This window comes from Saimiri boliviensis, chromosome 1 (genome assembly GCF_048565385.1).
Source record: "Saimiri boliviensis isolate mSaiBol1 chromosome 1, mSaiBol1.pri, whole genome shotgun sequence".
NCBI classification, from domain to species: Eukaryota; Metazoa; Chordata; class Mammalia; order Primates; family Cebidae; genus Saimiri; species Saimiri boliviensis.
Window position 1 is genome coordinate 268,156,160 of NC_133449.1, and position 21,028 is coordinate 268,177,187.

The 21,028-nt window shown below is 39.4% G+C and overlaps 1 protein-coding gene across 1 annotated transcript in view; it reads left to right on the forward strand.

Moving 5' to 3' along the window:
* Window positions 1-21,028, forward strand: part of SLC45A2 (solute carrier family 45 member 2) — a 42,015-nt gene that overhangs the window by 18,547 nt on the left and 2,440 nt on the right. Inside the window, exons 3-6 of the mRNA XM_003936217.4 lie at window positions 4,938-5,263; window positions 15,401-15,544; window positions 16,403-16,526; window positions 20,739-20,950. Of these exons, the coding sequence (XP_003936266.1) occupies window positions 4,938-5,263; window positions 15,401-15,544; window positions 16,403-16,526; window positions 20,739-20,950 (806 nt within the window). The remainder of the gene's footprint in view (window positions 1-4,937; window positions 5,264-15,400; window positions 15,545-16,402; window positions 16,527-20,738; window positions 20,951-21,028) is intronic.

The following is a 21,028-nucleotide window of genomic DNA, read 5'->3' on the forward strand; positions in this document are numbered from 1 at the left end:
ACCTAATCTGACACTTTCACGGCTATTTTTTTTCCAACATATAGAAAAGAATCAGATTGATTTTTTTATGAACCCCATGGGAAGATGGGAGGTCTTTAGTCTGTCCTTCTCTGAAGGTAAAGTAGCAAACAGCACACAGCTAGCTCTCATGACTTGAGCTGTGTCAGCCCTGGTGCTAAGCTTGCTAAGCCATATACCTGAGGCCTGCAGGCAATTACGGGCATATGGTAGGTGCAGAGTTCGATTTAGATGTACTGTCTTGAGTTTCCTTTCTTCCTTTAGATTCCTTAATAGTCACAGTTTCCCATTTTACCTATTATAGTTGACTAAAGAAAATTTTTAAAAATATTTCTATGTATTTGGACTTCTAGGATGAGCCATTGTTCAAGTTGCATCATTAGTTATGAAATATGACATCTGTCTTCTAAAGCCATTTATTCTCCTGAGTTTGACAACACAGCCTGGCTTGGTGAGGAAGGAGCCAGCTGGACCACTTCTGGGCCCTTCTTTGTAAAACTTGTTATCTAACATGGTAGCAGGTGTCCTCCAAATGGCCCTGGCTTATGCTTGCCCAACAGCCTGGTGATTGATTCTAGGGGCCCCAAAGAGGCTGATTTTGGCAGCAGAGGTAAATATAGTCTGGTTGTAGTGTGGGAGGTGGCAAAATGGTAAAACTGTCAGCATTTATCACTGCTCAGACAGCTAGGCTTTGTTGGGGAGATTGTCTTTGAAGACAAAACTCTTGGCTTAATCGGAAGAAGCAAAAGAAAAACTTAATGATTTCCTACAGCTCTCTACTGGCCCTCATCCTATCTGAGGCTGCAAATAGACAAAGTTTAAATATTTCCTTCCAGTATTTTAAGACTCTGTTAGGAGAATTCCCCCAGTGGCCCACTTTACTTTCCTGGTATGTCCTGTTGTACTATTGTAATTTGCAGCTACACGTACTTCAAAACAGTAGCTTTGGGACAAATTGCAGGGGGTGCGGAGGTTGGGGAGGGATAACATGGGGAGAAATGCCATATATAGGTGATGGGGGATGGACGCAGCAAACCACATTGCCATGTACGAACCTATGCAACAATCCATGATCCGCACATGTACCCCAGAACCTAAAGTACAAAAAAAGACAGTTTTTCCTGTTTTTTTTTCTCCCCTCTTTCCTAAGATAAGAGAGTGCTAATAATTCTCTAAGTTTTAGCATATGTCAAGATTTTAAGTTAACACATTAATAAAGGAACCAATGGGGAAAACATAAGAAGAGTTTTCGCCAAGTTCTTGCAGAAAATGTGTGTGCGCATGACTGGAAAAATAAAAAATGCCAGACTAAATATAAACCTGGTTAACCTTCCGCAAGGCCATCAAAGTATAACTCCTTTGTTATACTTGCGGAGTGTTTCTCTATCAGGCTATGAAAATTCTATTCATATCTGCAAACTACCTTAATTTTATAGGACTGCAAATCATTGTGCTTTATCAGTTATGGATTGTGAGTCAAATATCCTGTGACAACAAAATACCATTTCTCAAGAATAGAAATTGGTTGGAAATTGCTGTCACCTGGCCACTCAAAGAGTGACGCTTGACCCAGCAGCATTGGTGTCACTGGAGAGCTTGAAAGAAATGCAGAATTCCAGGCTTAGGCTCTACCTTAGACCCTCACAATCAGAACCTGCATTTAATAAGATGCCCACATGATTTGTGTGCACATTCAAGTTTAAGAAGGTTGCTCTAGAGGGAATTTTAAAAATCAAGCAGTTGCTATTTTTACACTTTCCAAGTTTCAGATATATTTTACTTTCACGATACTTGCCACATGCCAGAGTAGGATCAGGGGTAAGCCCAGGTCTCAGCCCTCGGAATGATCCACCAGTTCTAATCACTGAGCCTAAAATGGCTAAATCCTTTCAGCAAGTTCCAGGCAGGCTGCCTTCAGCCAGTTTAGTGCAGTAGCTCTCTTCTCCTGCTTCTAGGGGAGGTCTTGGAATTAGGGTTACTGCAGGAAGTCATCAGGAAGCTTGGTTTTGGGCCTGGTTCTGCCATGGTATGTGCTGGGGCTTGACATGAATTATTTGCATTAATCCTCACTAAATTCAGATGAGGAGGCAGCACCACCCTCGTTTCTCAGAGAAGTGCCCAAGAGCACGCGACTAGAAAGCACAAAGGTGGGAATGGAAATCTGGCACGATTCCAAATCCATTCTTCCTTCTGTGTGACCTTCCATCACAGAGCCAATAAAGTTCATAGTTTTCTGAACTTAATTCTTCAAATCTCCTTTTACCTCTAACATTTTTGAATTCACTGATATATTGAACTCTTCTAACCCTCATTGATAATGAAGAGAAATCCTGTCAGATTTACTAATAATTGACATCACCTTCATACCATTACTAGCACCAATAATTGACTTTTCAAAACTCTGTACTCTGAGTATCCAGCTCACGGTTCCAGCTTATCATTTATTACCGTTTTAAAAAGTAGCTTCTCCCATTATCTGCTTCTCCCACTTGAGACCACTTTCTGGAGAAAAGAATGGGAAACTGTATCTTATTTATGTTTACATCCCCAGAAGCTAGTAGAGTCATTTACATATATTTAGTGCTTGATATATGTTTATTGAACTAAATTAAACCAGTAGACATGGCAACTGCATCAGGAAACTCCCCAATTGTAGGACTCAGTTGTCCAAATTAATCTCTAATATAAATTCATCATTCTACGTATATTCTTACATTTTTTCTATAAACTAAAACTACCATTCCATTGCACAGTGGAGGATTTGTTTCACATATCATTTTTTTCAAATAGGCACGGGTCTTCTTCTTTATATCCTTCCAACTGAGGCAATCAATAATGCTCAGCTGAACAAAAATTTGAAAGAGGTGTAAGTGATAAGGGAATTAAATGGCAATATGAAAACCATCGATCTGTTTAGAAATGATAGTTTCAAAAAATGAATGTGTCTGTATAGGGTTGACCTAGGTCAGGGATTCCAAACTAGGGGCCACTTTTCAACCTCCTCAGAGATATTTGGCAATATCTAGAGACATTTTTGGTTGTCATAACAGGTTGGGGAGAAGACTTAATACATTCTTATTGGTTGATTGCTTGGCTGGGTACATGGCTTCTGATACCTTCTGCACGTCCACAATTGAATTGTCATGGTCTAATAATAACCAGAGGCACCACAAATCCCTGAACAGAGGGCGGCTTTTTCAGGACCTTCTCTTTCTCTCAATTCCTGGGCTCTTCACCGTCGTGTTATTTATCTGTTTATATTTATGCTTATCACATATAACTATACCATAAATTTCTTGCTTCCAGAGACTATATATCTTACTTCACCATACCCCCATTGGCCAAATTTCTTATAATTCTGCCTTAAAACACTTCAGCTTTCAGGACATGCTAATGATGCTTTATTTTTGGGATCCAATGTTTAGATTGTTGGTCCTCCTGAAATAGTGTCTATGTTAAATTGCAACTAACCAGAATATGAAGTGACCCAAATTGTCTACTCTCTCACGAATTTGGCATGAATTATTTGCATTAATAATGCAAATTAGGATTCATGGTACTTTGTATTCAGGTTTGTGTTCTTGAGGTCAGGTTCTTGATGTAGCTTAAGCTGTTTAGGGTTAGAGAGGAACTCCTTAAGTTCTATTTTCTTCCTTGATTTCCTAGCTTGTGAAGATATTGCTCTTATCTGAGAAATAAAATGGAGACTTCACTCATACACACACAAAAAAATCAAAAACAAAAAATGAAAGCTGATCTGTTCAGGTAGATAAATTGTGATTGGTATGCATGATTGGAATTTGAGCTTTAAAGAATTTTGAAAGTAGGATCAGCCCTCCATAAGTTTGTGACATATGTAGAGGATGTGTCTGGCACTCAACTCCTTAATTCTCTAGACATCCTATAATATGTCCACTGGCCCCTCCCAACCATGATCTCCCCACCTTTATCAGAAGTCACTGATGTCTGCACCAGAAGGAACATCTAAGGAGCAGTTACTGTTTTGGTGCTGAGCAATTTCTTGCCCATGCCAGAAACACTTGTATTTTAAAACAGAAGCTCAAAAAAGGAATAACTACTATGGGATTTTAAATATCAGATGATTAGGGTTGAATAGATTTTTGAGGCGCCTTTTCTCAGTGTCCCTCAAGTGACACTATGTTTAAGCCTGAGCAGATAAAACAAGCACCAAAAAAGACCTCAGGTTGGAGTCCTGTGAAATGAGAATAGGATTTTCAAAAATTCATATTTAAACTCTTGTTCTCATTATTTCCTGTTCCCAGCTATCAACTGGGAACAAGTACCTTGAGCTTTTAATAGAGGAAGAAAGACAGCTTTTAAGGTTGTTTGATCTCTGCAAGCTAACATCATCCCAGGAAGCTTAATAATAGAGAAACTATAAATAATTTAATTTTATTGGTGCCAGGAATTGGTTTTCTTTGGGGCTTTTTCTGGTCGGAAATTTAAGTTCAAAAGCAGTCTAGAGAATGCACTTTGGAAAGATCATAGTATCTCTGATGGTAGCAATACTTAAGTAAGCCCTTGCTATGTGTCTGGCCCCCAGCCTGAACACTTACTATTTTCAAAAATCCACCTCTGGATTACGTGACTTTGGACATTTGCATTTCTTGAATATAAATGACCTTAAATGACCTTACTAGTAGGTTACTCTTTTACTATTACCTCCATGTTCTGGATGAGGAAGCCGAAAGTCAAAGCAAGTAAATTCTAGAGCCAAAGCTTGAACCCACATTTCCTGGCTGCATGTTTCTCAGCCTCTTGCTGTATTGCTTTTCCAGTCATATCCAGGCTGACTCTGCTGTCTTCAGGGAGTTTTCTCACTGAAGGGAGTGTCTATGCATGAAGTAAATGAAAGATGATTTGCTAAATATGCTAATGCAGCTTTTCTTGCTTTCCAGGTTTTGGAGGTGCCATGGGTTACCTTTTGGGTGCTATAGACTGGGCCCATCTGGAACTGGGAAGACTGCTGGGTACAGAATTCCAGGTCATGTTCTTCTTCTCTGCGTTGATGCTCACTTTGTGTTTTATTGTTCATCTGTGCAGTATCTCTGAAGTCCCACTTATAGATGTTGCAAAGGACATTCCCCCACAGCCAACCCCTGAGGACCTTCTATTGTCATCAGATGGAATGTACGAATATGGTTCTATCGAGAAAGTTAAAAATGGTTATGTAAATCCAGAGCTGGCAATGCAGGGAGCAAAAAACAAAAATTGTGCTGAACAGGTAAAGATGAAAAATTTTTTTCTTTACATGGGAAAAATATTCTTGCTCTTTCTTCTTCTTTTTTTAAAAAGAATTCTTTGTTTTGTTTGTGTGTTTGATGTGAAGAGTTTCGTGGAGTCTAACTGAATTCCCAAATCTCCAGTAGCTATCATCCCTTGGAATTAAAATTTTGTATCTCAAAGAAAAATGTCTGCATTTTCCTCTGGTCCTCCTGTCTCTTACTTCTTTCAGAGTGTCCAGCCATGGAAGATGAAGCCAGTTGAGAAAGGTTAGCCCTCAAGAGAAGCCTAAAGTCATCCTTAGGCCAGTGTAGGGAACCAGCCCTACATTACCTGTGGGTACCCTGAGTTTGGTGATGACAAAGGAATGAAAAAAAGACAGAGTAAGAGAGAAAGTGGGACTGGGGGCCATCACTCATTACTAGAAGAGACAGTGAAGGCCCCAAGCTCTGATGAGTCACACTATTTATTGATTACAATCACTTTGATCTATAGGGTAGGGGTAGAGTGACGGTGGAGTGAATCAGTGAGTCGTAAGTGAATTGTGAGCCGGAAGTGGTGTGTTTTCTTAAGGATTGATAATAGTGGCAGTTTGGGAGTTTCACAGGAACATGTGGTTATCTTTAGCTTATTATCTATGTACAGCTGATGGAATGCAGACCTTCCAAGGAGTCTACAAGTCTGGCTACCTCATAGTGCTATGAAGGGGTTTTACGTCCTTGAGCACAATGTTTGTGGTAACAGAGCCTAGGTCACCCTGCACTGGAACATGAGGCATGGAGAGGCCTTCCTCCTCAGAGGCCTCCTGTGGCCTTCCACACTTTGTTGTTCTTTGTTTATGTGTTACTCATAACCAGTTTATACAGGTACTCTGTAAGTCCTTTCTCCTTTGCTGCTTTTCCCAGCAGGCCAGAAGAAATACTTCTTAGATTTGGATCATAGATTAGAAATTTTTTCCTCCAAATGCTATGATCCTTGGGTTGGTGACTGAGTTGGGCATATTACATTTGCATGTCATGAGTTGAAAGGATACTTTAGCTCATTTTCAGTGAACTGCACAGTGAATTCATCAGCTTAAAATTTGAAATAAAACTCAGCAAACTGCCAGAGAAATGAAACCACGTTTAGATGAAATGATCAGGGAAGAGACTAGAATTACGCTGAGCAATATGGTAGCTAATAATCCCATGGGACTATTTAAATAAAAATAAAAATAGAACTTCATTTCTTTAGTTGCATTAGGTATATTTCAAATGCTCAATGTCCCCATAGGGCTTGTAGCTAAAATATAGGAGGATGCAGATGTAAGATGTTCTCATCATTGTAGAAAGTTCCATTGGGCAAAACTGATGAAATAATTGCATTTTCCTTCAAGCTAGGATTGAATGCCAACACCTCAGGGATACAGAATAAAGGATTCCCTGATTGACAAGGAGGTTGTAGAAGACTTGAGTTCAAATCTTGCTTCCCCTAGCTACTGACCTGTGTTATTCATTCCACAAATCACAAGTAGCTACTTGCTCTAAGGTAGCCTAAAGATTAAAAGCACAGGTGCTTAAATCCTGGCTATACCACCTCTGGATTACATGACTTTGGGCATTTGCGTTTTTGTTAAATGAGAAAATAATTCCATCTATTTACAAGGATTTTGTGCAGGTTACAGGGCTAATCCATGTAAAGTTAGTTAGAGTGTTGGCCACTCACACAGTAAGGTGTTGGGTTTAGGTCTTGTTATTATGACCCTGGGAGAATGCTGAATGCTTTAAGCACAAACAGAACATAAATCTGGACTCCAACAACTTTCAGATAAGCTCAGTGAATCTCACCTTCATATAAAGTCAACTTCTCTTGTTGGCTTGGCCAGTCTATTTTCTAGGATTATTCGGATGTTCAACTAAGATAAAGCATGTAAAGACACTTTTTTTTTCAAACTTTACATAAGTATATCAATACATTATAATCATTATTTATTTAACAAACAGCTTTGGATACTGAGTATGTGGAAAACACTGTACTAGATATTTAACTAACAAGTGTCCAGTCTTTATGCCCAGGAATTTACAGCTTAACAGGTGGCATAAGCCATTTATACCATGACTTATAATCCATGATAGAACATGGTAAATGCTATAGAAACAATTTATCAGTTAGGATTTTCTAAAACGGCACCAAGATAGGATTTGACATGTAAGAGATTCATTGGAGAAAACAGCATGAAAGATAAAGTGGGGAGAAGCAGAAATAGAAAGGGAAAGTCTTCTTATCTTGATGCAAGTCAAACACCTGTGAAAGGAGAAAGAAAAGGAAAGAGGATGGGGTAGGAAGCCTTTCAGATGCAGTGAAGTTCCAAGAAAGTTTCACCCAGGCCAAACGGGAGTCCTCCACCCAAAGTTGCTCCTTAGAGGAGTCCCAGCTCTTGTAGGAACAGGCCAGCATTAATACCCCCAGCTTGCTTAGTCACTATCTGGGAATAGCCATGGGAAGGGCAACCTTGTCAGGAACAGGTAGTGGATCCAGAGAGTAGCATTCAGGGCTGTCAATCAACTGTGTTTTCTCCAGTAGGAGACCCAAATGGCACATTTCCAAGGTGGCCACAAATGGCATAATAACAACTGCTGTTAGTTATAAAGAGAGAAAGATTGTGCCTAATCAAACAGAGAAAGGCTTCATGGAGGAGGTCACCCTTGAGTTGTGCCTTGAATGACAGTTAGGATTTGAATAGGTAGAGACTTTCGGGGGAAAATATTTCTGACAGAAGGACATCAGCAAAGCCACAGATATAAAACAAATATTTTAAAAGCATGAAGCATGTTTGGAGAAAGTATAAGTGGTACAGTAGATCATAGAGTTTGTAACATTAGACATAAAGTTAGGAAAGCAAATTGGAGCCAGATTTTGGATGCTTCTGAATGTCAGCATAGGACTAAAATTTTATTAGGTAGATGACAGAGGTCCATCAAAGCTAGTGGGGTGGAGGACTCCTTGATGTTAGCTTTTTTTTTTTTTTTTTGGTTTGTTTTTTGTTTTTGATATTAATCTGGCTACTGACTGCAGGGAATAAAGAGGAACCCAGGAGGGTTTATTTGGGTGAATAATAAGAATTCTTAGAATTAGTTGCACTGTGTACATGGTTCATTCGCTTATGCATTCTTTTATTCATTCAGTAACTATTAATTACCCCTGCCAGACCCAGTGCTGAGCTTCAGGAGACTGTAGTAAATACCACAGTCCTTGTTCAACCCCATGGAGTTTTCACCTAGCAAAGTGTGCCCATGTGTTATTTTGCTTTCTTTATCGAAGTTTAATTTTTGAATAATTTTAGATCTACAAAAAAGCTGCAGATAGTAGAGAGAATTCCTATCTGTTTTACCAGCTTCTCCCTTATGTTAACATCTTAGAGAACCATGCACATTTGTCAAAACTAAGAAATTAACATTGCTACAATGCTGTTAAGTAAACAGCAGACTTATTAGTATTTCACCAGTTTCTCTACTAATGTCCTTTTTTTTTCTTTTTAAAAAAAAGCATTTAAAAAATTTTCCATCAGTAATTGGGGAACAGGTGGTGTTTGGTTACATGAGTAAGTTCTTTAGTGGTGATTTAAGACATTTTGGTGCACTCATCACCTAAGCAGTACACATTGCACCCAATATGTAGTCTTTTACCCCTCACCTCCTTTCCACCCTTACCCCCTGCGTCCCCAGCGTCCATTGTGTCATTGGTATGCCTTCGCATCCTCATAGCTTAGCTCTCACTGATGAGCGAGAACATCAAATGTTTGATGTTCCATTCCTGAGTTACTTCACTTAGGATGATAATCTTCAGTGTCATCCAGGTCAATGTGAATGCCATTAATTCATACCTTTCATGGCTGAGTATATTCCATCATATATATGTGTATACATTATATAATATATATATTAGGTAGACGGTGGAGGTCCATATATATGTCACAGTTTCCTTACCCACTCGTTGATTGATGGGCATTTAGGTTTGTTCCACGTTTTTGCAATTGCAAATTGTGCTGCTATAAACATGCGTATGCAAGTATCCTTTTTATATAAGGACTTCCTTTTCCTCTGGGTAGATACCCAGTAGTGAGCTTCTGTATGGCAAAGGGAACAGTCAGCAGAGTAAACAGACAACCCACAGAGTGGGAGAAAATCTACACAATCGATATATCTGACAAACAACTAATATCCAGAATCTACAACAAACTTAAACAAATTAGCAAGAAAAAAACAAACAATCCTATCAAAAAGTGGGCTAAGGACAGCAATAGACAATTCTCAAAAGACGATATACAAATGGCCAACAAACATGAAAAATGCTCAACATCACTAATGATCAGGGAAATGCAAATCAAAACCACAATGCGATATCACCTTACTATTCCAAGAATGGCCACAACCAAAAAAATAATAGATGTCGACATGGATATGGTGAACAGGGAACACTTCTACACTGCTGGTGGGAATGTACATTAGTACAACAACTATGGAAAACAGTCTGGAGATTCCCTAAAGAACTGAAAGTAGAACTACCGTTTGATCCAGCAATCCCACTTCTGGGTAATATCCTTTTTCTGATCTAATCTAGGATACCACATTACATTTAGCTAAATGGTTTACAAAATGTAAAAACTGTACTTTACTTTAATGGTATTTTAAGGAATTTTTTTTTCTACGTATAGTCAGTAGAAAACCTCATATTTTGTATTCAGTTATGTGTATGAATAAAAGCAATACATCTTAGCTGCTAAGTTACAAAAGTCTGTAAGTAGTTTTTTGCTTGAGGTCAAGTGCTTTCTCATGTATTGTTTACTCTGTTTATTTGCTTAGCATTTTTTCAAAATAAATGCAAAAGTAAAATTTGACATCGCTTATGTTTAAATTGGCAAAACGGTTGAGTATGATCTGCTGAAAGGAGGCCTCATTCTATCGACATGACTACCTTGGAGTTGAGTTGCCACAGCGCATCAGCTTGCCTCTCCCCACGCCACTTGATAGGAGAATGCAGTCGAAGAGAGTAATCTTCTATTCATCTGATTCCAACAGTAGCTCCTATTTTAGAAGGAATGCAGTGTTTTTCATAACTGTAAGAGTGCAAGGAAGAACTGGGAGGTCATTGGGATAAAGCCTTCATTTTATCTCGATCACACAAATAGAGAAAATATGAGAATTTAGGTCTCCTAAGGCCAGGACTCAACCTCATTTCCCTACACCAGGCTGCATCGGAGAGAATACCTGTACTCCCTGCCCTTCCTTCAGCAACAAACCAGAACTCTAAGATTACTAGTTGGACTGGAGCCCTTTGTGCAATTATGCATTGCAGCCCAAGAATCATGGTATATCTATATGATAAAATTCATGCGGTCATTAAAAAATACATGTTTTTGAAGATTTACTAAAAACATATCAGGTAAAATGTACAATACATACGGAAAACAATCTTTGCTTTTTGGGAAAAACTGCATACATAGAGGAAAAAAATAAAGGAAATATACCAAAAATTAAAAGTTTGGATAATAGGCTAACAGGAAGCTATAATTTTCTATTTTTAAATCCTGTAATACATCCAAAATTTCTATAACAGATAAAAAATAAGGAAAAAAAGTAATCAAATATTGAGAATAAAAAAATGCGGTGGTTTAGGGACCAAAGCAAGGTGGGGTTTTACTAAAGATAAACACTTAAGTGATAATAGATAACACCCTGGTAGATTATCTGCCTCTTTGATGTCCCCTTTAGTAAACTGGGACTCCCTCTCCGAGAGTCACACAACACAGAGGTTGTCTCATTCACTCAGGCTGCTGTTGAGAGTCAAATGAAATCAAGTGAGTAGAAGCCGTTTGAAAGGTATGGAACTTCCACATGAGTAAGAAAACAAATACAAGATACAACTAACTTTTTACTAGGGGCCACACACTAAATTCTATAGGCTCTGAATGATTTCGTTATTTGGTTTAAAAACCAAAATTGAGCCCAGTGCAGTGGCTCATTCCTGTAGTCCCAGCAACTCAGGAGGCCGAGATGGGAGGATCCAATGAGCCCAGGAGTTTGATGCTGCAGTGAGCTGTGATCATGCCACTGTACGCTAGTTGGGGCAACAGAGTGAGACCCCATCTCTAAAAATATAAATAGATAAGCAAATAAAATAAGACAAAAGGATGAAGTAAGAATAAAGCATGGAGTAATACATCTTACTCTCAAAGCCATGCATTCGCTCTTCTCTTCCAAATGTGCACCTTGGAAGGTCTCCAGTTAGGCAAAAGAAGTCTATACTTCTCCAGGGCTAGGACCACAGCTGCAGGGCTGTCATTGTTTGCCAAAGGCATTGCTTTCCAAAATAAAGGTGTTGTATAAGTTAAGAACAGAGTTTTCTTTTTAATGGCAAGGGGGCTGAATTGTTTCAGGAGTTTAAGCCAGATCTTATAAAATCTATCTCCAATGCCTCCATGCTCTCAGTTGCTCCCTTTAACGTTTACAGTCTCCTTCTGAGGGTACGTTTGTGAAGTTTCATCTCTCTCTGATGACTCTGTACCTTTTTCTCTTGTAAATTCATCCCACTCAATCTCCAGCTTACAGTGGTGCAAAATAAATGCAGTAAAACAATTCCCAGGGGTTCGGAACCATTGAAAGGGTTTCACCAAGGAAATTGATTAGTCAGGAAAAACATGCCAGCTGAATTTTTATTCTGAGTTAACATATACAAAGAGGCTTTGAATATTTACACTCCCAGCTTTCACAGAAATACTAGGCACATTTCAAAAGCTCATATTTATTTTTAGAAGAAAGGAGAAAGTTGTCTAACAATGAAAGCTGGCTGAAAATTATGTGTAAGTCAGAAGCATATATTAATATTTAGAATGAGGCTGAATACTTGTTGGCCAGATTCGCTTTCTCAATTTTGCATTTTTGGAAAAGAGGAAGGAAAGTGAAGATAAATCACTTAGTTGGAGACATGAAAACCAGGCTGTTGCTTCTTGGGTTATATTGTTAGCTGCTTCTTTCTGTAGTTGAGGAAACAGTAGTAATTCTGCACTTCATTTCTGTTATAATCATTTATTTTTAGAGGTACCATATTCTACTTGCAGAAAAACGGTTATTTTTCTTCAGTCCAGGGGAATGTCTATAGTGTTTAACACCAATTATCAGAAAATGAGTACAGTTTATGGTCAGTGGGCTAGATACTACAAGATTGATGAATTTTTAAAAAATCATCTTACACCACAAAACTAAAATGGGTAAATAAAATTTTCCGCAACAAAAAAGTAAAAAGCATGATTATATAAGGTTACAAAGTATAAAAAATATACTGTTACAGTTAGAATAGAAAATCTCAGTTGACTGTCTTATAAACTAGTACTCAATGTCATAATTCAGAATAAATAAAAATGTGACAAGAAAAGACTCATCACCACATCATGGCTGATGTTTGTGGTCTCAGCGTCTTCAGGGCAGCTGACTGCTTAGTATTCCCAAGATTTCTTTCTTCTCTTATATGACAAGATGCTAAATGTTATTATTCTTTGTATTTCAAAACAGTTGCATCAATAGTTTAAAGTTTCTCATTCTCTCAGTGTTTCTGAAACCAGAAAAAAACCTGTAGCCTCTAGTTTTAACCAAATTTAAATCTAAAAGAATAAGAGGCCTATATATTCATTTTTTACATATATGTGTGTGGGATGGGCTTTCCTAAAGTTAATGGAAAAATAGAATGAAAAGATAAAAATTAAAAAGAAGAAACTTTGTTTCTTAACACAAGCTCCATTGAGTTCAAGACACTTTTGTAAGCAATAATACCAGCCATTTATCACATCCTAAAGAACTGAGGGTCCTGGAGATTTAGCCATGTCAATGCAGTCTTTTTTACATTATTAACTGAAAAACCATGGGAGCCCTTTATAGATATTTTTAAGATTAGGAAACAGAAGTCAGAAGGAGGCAAATCAGGACTCTAGGGTGGATGCCTAAAGACATTCCATCAAAACTCTCACAGCATTGCCCTTGTTTAATGAGAGGAAAGAGAAGGAGAATTGTTATGGTGGCCAAAGACTTTCTGGTGAAGCTTTTGTGGGTGTTTTTCTGCTAAAGTTTTGACTAACTTTATCAAAACATTCTTATAGTAAGTAGATATTATTGATCTTTGGCCTTCCAGAAAGTCAACAAGTAAAATGCCTGAGCATCCCCCAAAAACTGTTGTCATGGCCTTTTCCCTTGCCCTGTCTGCTTTTGCTTTGACTGGAACATTTCTCTCAGTAGCCATTGCTTTGATTGTGCTTTGTTTTCAGGATTGTACTGATAAAGCTATGTTTCATCTCAAGTTACAATTTTTTTGAAGAAATGCTTCAGTATCCTGATCCTACATGTTTAGAATTTTCATTGAAAGCTCTGTGCTTGTCTGCAGTTGATCTGGGCACAATACTTTTGGTACCCAGTAAGTGGGAAGTTTGCTAAACCTTAACTCTTCAGTCAGAATTGTGTAATCTGAAACAACAGCAATGTCTATGGTGTTGTCTATTGTTTTTGCCATTAATTGTCAGTCCTATTCAATTAGTGCATAAACAAGACTAACTTTTTTCTTTGCAAATTGATATGAATGATCTGCCCTGAAGGCTTCATCTTTAACACCATCTGATTCCTTCCTAAAATGAGTTATCCATTTGTAAACTGCTGATTTCTTTGGGACATTGTCTACATAAACTTAAAAAAAATCAGTGATGTCACCATTCTTCCACCAAAGCTTCACCATAAATTTGATATTTAGTCTAGCTTCAATTTTAGTAGAATTCCTGTTGCTCTGTTAAGGGCTCTTTTCAAACTGATGTCTTATTCTTCTTAGTGCCTCAAACTCAATCTTCTTCAGACATGCTATAACAAGTTAGTATGAGTTTATTTTGCTTCAAAAAATTTTTGAAATCCATGTATAATTTTTTTCATAATATGTATTTTCCATTAACATATTGAAGACTCCTCGTGTGTGTGCGTGTGTGTGTGTGTGTGTGTGTGTATAAATATATGTATTTGAGTTCTACATTGTTCTCACTTCTAACTCAATGTAGGGCTCATTAACATGTGTCTGCTATCATTAGAATCCAGAGAAATAACCTGGGAGGAGACAGCTGGCTAAGAGCAGGGAACTGACTGGCTCTCTATATTAATGTTCTAATAAATAAAAAATATTCACAAACTTAGCAGCTTAAAACAACGTCAGTTTATTATCTCACAGTTCTGTAGATCAGAAGCAGGTGCGTTGCACCAAGTTTTCAGCACAGGGTCTTACAAGGCTGACATCAAGGTGTTGGCAGAGCTGTATTCTCATCAGGAAGCTCAGTGTGAAGAGTCTGTCTCTGAGCTCATTCAGGATGTTGGCAGAATCCAGTTCTTCTGGTTGTAGGACTGAGGTCCCTGCTTTCTGTGGACTGTTGGCCTGGAGTTGCTCTCAGCCCCTAAATGTCACCCTCAGATCCTTTTCATGTAGCTTCCTCCACCTTCAAAGCAGGCATTTCTTGTGCTTTGAGTTGCTCTGACTTTCCCTTTCTCCCTATCAGTTGGAGAAAATTCTGTACTTTTCAAGGGCTCATGGGATTTGGTTAGAATCACCCAGGTAATCTCCCTTTCAATTAACTCAAAGTCAGCTGATTATTAACCTTAATTATTAATATAGCTGCAAAGTCCCTTTGCCATGTAACAGAACAGGATAACATCAGGGGACCAAGATCATGACAGCTATCTTGGATTTGCCTACTATGCTCTCTCAGTTAAGAGGCCCAAGAATTCTAATTAAGAGCTGGCTTATGTCTGTGAGCTTTCTCCTTGTGCAACAGTTCTGTCATTCAGAGATAGGATGCTCAATGTCTCCTATACCTTGGCCTGAAGCTAGCACCATTCTCATTCCCTTTCCCCTTGGCTACCAAGGCCTCATTCTGGGCCTGAAACTTCTAAGCAGCCACTCATGCTTAACAGAATACCTCCTGTGAATCTACTCCATGGAAACCTAGTTCCATGCCCAGGAAAAGTGACACTTTGTGTGATGGCTGACTGACAAATACCTAACATGGCCATGTGCTCTGGTTCCCTTAGCTGGCTGAGTTTCCGCATTGAAGGTCACACCTGTGTTTCATGTTTTATTTCAGACTCACAGGTCAATGACATTAAAGTCACTGCTGAGAGCACTGATGAGCATGCCTCCCCACTACCGCTACCTTTCCATCAGCCACCTCATTGGATGGACTGCCTTCCTGTCCAACATGCTCTTCTTCACAGATTTCATGGGCCAGGTAATGAATGTATCTGTGCACACCCTCACTTTTACACATCATTTCCTCCATTAACACCTGTTGAGGTTCTTCTGGGCTATCCTCTAAGATTGGCACAGTCAGAATGTAGGAAAGAGTACCATCAAGAAGCACACTACTATACCCTGGACAACCAGAGGACACAGTGGAGCCTGCCAGTACTTAATAAAGTATAACAAGCAGGGCAAATTGGTGTGAGCTGTAGCAATCATGGCAGGCTTCAAAAAGGAGGTACAGGGTTCAGGCTGGGCATAGTAGACCATGGCGGATCATCTCAGTGCTCTCGGAGGCCAAGGTGGGAGAATCATTTGAGGCCAGGAGTTCAAGGATGCAGTGAGCTATGATTGTGCCACTGTACTCCATCCTGAGTGACAGAGCAAGACCCTGTCTCTTAAAAAATAAAATACAACAAAGTGAATATAGTATGGTCTGTACCCTGAAGGGTGAATAGGAGTTAGGAGAATATTAGAGAGGGTGGAAACATTCCAAGCAGCAACAGGAATGACACATGTGGAGATGAGTCAGAAGCTGATTGGTGTACCAGAAGATGAGTGGTGGGATTGCCTGAGTGAGGTGGGGCCAGCTGTGAGCTGGAAAAAGGGATGTTAAGGATCTGGGCGAGTGATATTTAGACGATGTAGCAGGCATTAGATTTCTGGCAGGTCCTTGAATGGAGATGTAGTAGGATGAAAGGGGCGACTTGGTCATGACAGCATAAGCTCTGTACTCTAGAAAGGGTCCCTCAGGCAGGGACGTTTGCTCCCCAGGGGTAGAGGAGCAGAGTGCATCAGAAGAGGTCATTGTATTTGTACCTGAATAGCCTTCCAACCTCTCTTTCAGATTGTGTACCATGGGGATCCCTATAGTGCACACAACTCCACGGAGTTTCTTATCTACCAAAGAGGAGTCGAGGTCGGATGTTGGGGATTGTGCATCAACTCTATATTTTCCTCACTTTATTCTTGTAAGTCTCTCCTTTTCCTAAGGATGTCTTCTAAAGGGCTGTGGTCCAGCACAACTTGGAATTGATATTTCTATGTTTATTTCCTACTGTTTAAAATATCGGATTCTTAATAAATCTATGGATATCAGGAAAAACTATTACTTTAGAAAGGACTGTATGAAGCATCCTTTTCTCATCATGAATTCTAGGTGTCATTTTTCTCACCAATTACTTTGTATTTGGGATCAGTGAGTTCCTGATCAAGATTCTCTGGAAAATAAAAGGGAATCTTTACAAGATGAAGGGTTGGATGGACAAGTCCCAGCAGGTTCATGTTCTACTGGAGCAAGGTCATTGGTGGCGTTTCGTAGACAGACTTATCAGATTTGTAGACGATGCAGAAAAGAACGGATATTAACATTACAGGTGACAAAATCAGCATGTAAAGTGACCTTAGCTCAGATGTGTAGCATGGTAGGTTATAGGAGCACCATGCTAGGATTGGGGACAGTTGGCTTTTCTTCCCAGGTGTCAGCTTTTCTGAGCCTCTTAACCTCTACTTAACTAGGTTGCAGCTGTGAAGACACTGAAAAAAGGAATTTCTGCTGTTGTATTTAAGTAAGTCCAGGCAGCTGTGCTGCAACTCCAGGGCGTTGCACAGGCTGCACTGTACTTGCTCCTGTGTGTGGATATCTCCAAGCTCTGTATACATAGATTTAAGTGAAAAGTCTGGCCCGAAAAATGTATGCAGTTCTCCTAATTATAAAGAGCTCTTCTTCTGCAAGATTGTAAGAATAACTGAACTCAACTGAGGGCTCTGGGCTTTGGACAGGTCTAAGGGACAGCATGGGTATGCCCCGGGTGAAGGAAGTGGAAAGAGTTGGGGAGAATACCTGTTACCATTCTCAGGTGGATTCACTCTGTCACTGTCAGCCTGCTTCTTGTGGGGGTGGGGGAAGGGTGGATGTATGGGAGGGCCCCTTCCCCTTCCTTTCGCCTACCATAGCACAGCAGAAGACCTGCCTCAAGATCGCTTAAAAATTGAGCACAATTGGGAAAAGGGCACCTCATATAAATGTGGGAAAAGTTCATGAGCCCAATAATCATATAACCACAACATTCATTATTTTAAAATTTATGATACTCATATAATGGTGCTTAAAGTTCACATTTATTTAGCCAACTCTTTTCTTCCTCTTGGAGTGTGTGAATTAAAAAAAATTCCAGGAGGATTTCAAGCGCTTAAAATAGAATAAAAGAATGCTAGACTAAAAGGGTTTAGCAAATTATCCATCTTAAGTCCTTTGTGATTTCATGGGCTGAGAGGACTATTTACTACTACCCTCGTTCTTTTTGTTTTGTTTTGTTTTTCTTCTTTTTTCAAAGACAACGTCTCACTCTGCCACCCGGGCTGGAGTGCAGTGGCGTGATCATGGTTCACTGCAGCCTCAACCTTCTGGGCTCAAGCAAGCTTCAGCCTCCTGAGTACCCGGGACCACAAGCACATGCCACTGTGCCTGGCTTGTTAAAATTTTTTTCATGGGATGGGGTCTCCCTACATTGCTCAGTCTGGTCTTGATCTCCTGGGCTCAAGTGATCCTCCCAGAGTGCTGAGATTATAGGCGTGAGGCACTCCATCCAGCCCTACCCTCATCTTTGTAAGAAAAAAAATGTGTCTATCTAAACTTCTTTTTTTTCCTCAAGAAACCCCTACTAGGTACCATTCAATCAGTCTTGTCTGCATAAATTTTATGGCATTTGAAACTTTAATGCATGTTATTTTTAGATCCCTTCTAATTAAAAGCCTTTCCAGTTATAAAATAAATTATTAGTTGAATAATTTTCCAAAGTTTTATTAATGTATAAATCTATGGGATCCCTACCATTGTGAATTCAATCAACGTTTTATTTATAAAATACCAGCCAGCTCTGCTCAAGGATTTTAGGGGCTCTCCATGCCTATAGGATAAAGTCAAGTTTCTGAGCTTTTCACAGTTTGGTCTAGTTCATACTTTGCCCTTTTTCACTCCCATATCAATTAATTACTCTCCATGACCCACTATGCAGACGTTCTCATCTCTGTGTATTTGCTGATGCTTTTAGTTTCTCTGCCTGAACTGCTCTTTCTACTTCCCCACTATACAACTTCTAATAACATTTATAGACCCAGCTTAAATATTACTTCCTCAATGAAATTCAAGTTTTCAAGAAAACATTATTTCATTGAGGAAGTAATATTTAACCTAGGTTCATTCCCTCAACCCACCGGGGCAGAATCAATCATTTCCTTTACTTCCGGAGCTCGCTATATTACCCTCTATTTTGAACTCATCACATAACATCAGGAGCAGATTCAGAGTTTCTACCCACATGGAGGTTGGCAGGACAATCTGGCTGCTGAGGTGGAGAATGCTGATAGGAACTCGTTTCCAAGCTCCTTTTGTATACAGTGGGTACACATATACCAGTTAGAATAACAGCACTGAGTACTAAGATATGGCCAATTGTTCATACCATAATATCATACACTACTAGTCATAGCTGGTGCTGAAATCTATCACATTTCCCTCCAGTTCTGAAGAGAAGCATTGTGTGAGGATATGACTACCACTGCATATCAGACCCATTAGAGGGCAATGCAAGGTTGGCCGTGAAGTTTGTTGAATTCTTTTTGTGAATAAAGTATTCTTTGTCAGACTTTCAGTCTGTACTGAAATTACTTATGTTTCCAAATACTCCTTTACCTTCTCCTCCGCTGACATACACACTTGGATAAGAGCATTTCCCTGTGGGTATTGATAGTATCTTTTAGGTATTGAGGCACCTTAGATTGTATTTTCTGCATAAACATAATTATTAAGTAAACAGAAACTGATAATAGCCTTACCCTCATTTTTTAAAAATTCTCAACCTTAACAACAGTCCTCCAGGCATGGTATAAGTCTAATAGAGAAAGCAATGTTGCCCACTTTTCATTTCCAGAGCTTTGTCTTCCATCAGACAATGTGAGACAGTGTTTAGTTTCATAATTGATAAGAATGTGCTACAAATAAGGTTGCTTGTCTACAAAGTGTAAGTCCAATAATTATATTAATAGACATGGAAAATTTCATTCTTGAATAGCCACATTTCATGTATCTGTTATTTATCCCCCTGATTCATGTGTTCCAGGAGAATGGGGCAGGGGAAAGATGAGGAATGTGTGGATTAAAAACAACTGATTAAGAAAGGAAGATAAAAAAATTTTAAGTACTTTTTCTTGCCATTGTGAAAAGTCTTGTAAAATGGTTAAAGCAGAATTTTTTATTTTTAAAAGTTAGCCCTACCACTATACTAATATGAGCAAGCTAAGCTGACCTGCTGGAAGAGGAACCCAGTTAAGAGACAACCATCTCCAGCTCAGGCTGTCTTTTTTGCAATAGCACTAGCCACATTAATTGGATGTTCTCTACGTGCTAGGCATTGGGCTGGGTAATTTCATAGACACTTCATCTCACTTGATCCTGGCAACACCCTAAAAGAGAGTTTTATTATTCCCAGTTCTCAGATGACGAAGCTGGGGTGTTGAGAAGTCAAGGAACTTGTTTACCAAGAGTTAGGGAACCAGCGATGAGGACGTGGTGGGTGCTGTGGGAGCTCCTTACCAGCCTAGGAAGAATTGGCAAGGCGGGGAAAGTGTCTTCAGATAACTGCACATGCTTTACCTCCTTCTCAGGTGTGCAGACTCCATTCAGATGGGGACTAAGAAACCATGAATGACTTAGATCATCCTGTAAATTCTGGTTGTTTCCATTTTCTCCAACCTGACTTTGGGTCCTAGGGCCAAGATAGGCCTGTGTTGTTGTTTTGGTCCTATGGGGCCACAGTCCACCTGACTCAGAATAACCCCCACTTTTCTTGTAGCCCCACGGCCCCATAGTTAAGGTCCGCTTTTCCACCACCTCTCTTGCTCCTTTTGGCTATCCAGCTGTCTGCTAAATAGTGCCAGACCCTTCTTTGTAGAAAAACAAATCAGACTATCAAGGCAATTTCAATCTGTCCTTTATGCAGAGGTCTTAAAAATGGTTCCAAAAGCCAGCTGTTTTCAACCCACAGATAAGGGGATTCTCTTATTGCTGGCTCAGTATCAAAGGAAGTCTAAAAAAGTGAATGTTCAGAAGAAAGGATTGTCTAAAATTATTAAATGTTGTGAGGCACTGCCAGCTGTAATTTCTCCCTCTCTTCTTCCCACAGACTTTCAGAAAGTTTTGGTATCCTACATTGGATTAAAGGGGCTTTACTTCACAGGATATTTGCTGTTTGGCCTGGGGACAGGATTTATTGGGCTCTTCCCAAATGTCTACTCCACCCTGGTCCTGTGCTGCCTATTTGGTGTAATGTCCAGCACCCTGTACACCGTGCCCTTTAACCTCATTACTGAGTACCACCGAGAGGAAGAAAAGGAGGTGTGTTGTCATTGAAACTCTGCCTTGGATAACATCCAGACTCATCTGAAGGCGGGGAAGGATTTGGTAGCAATGTGT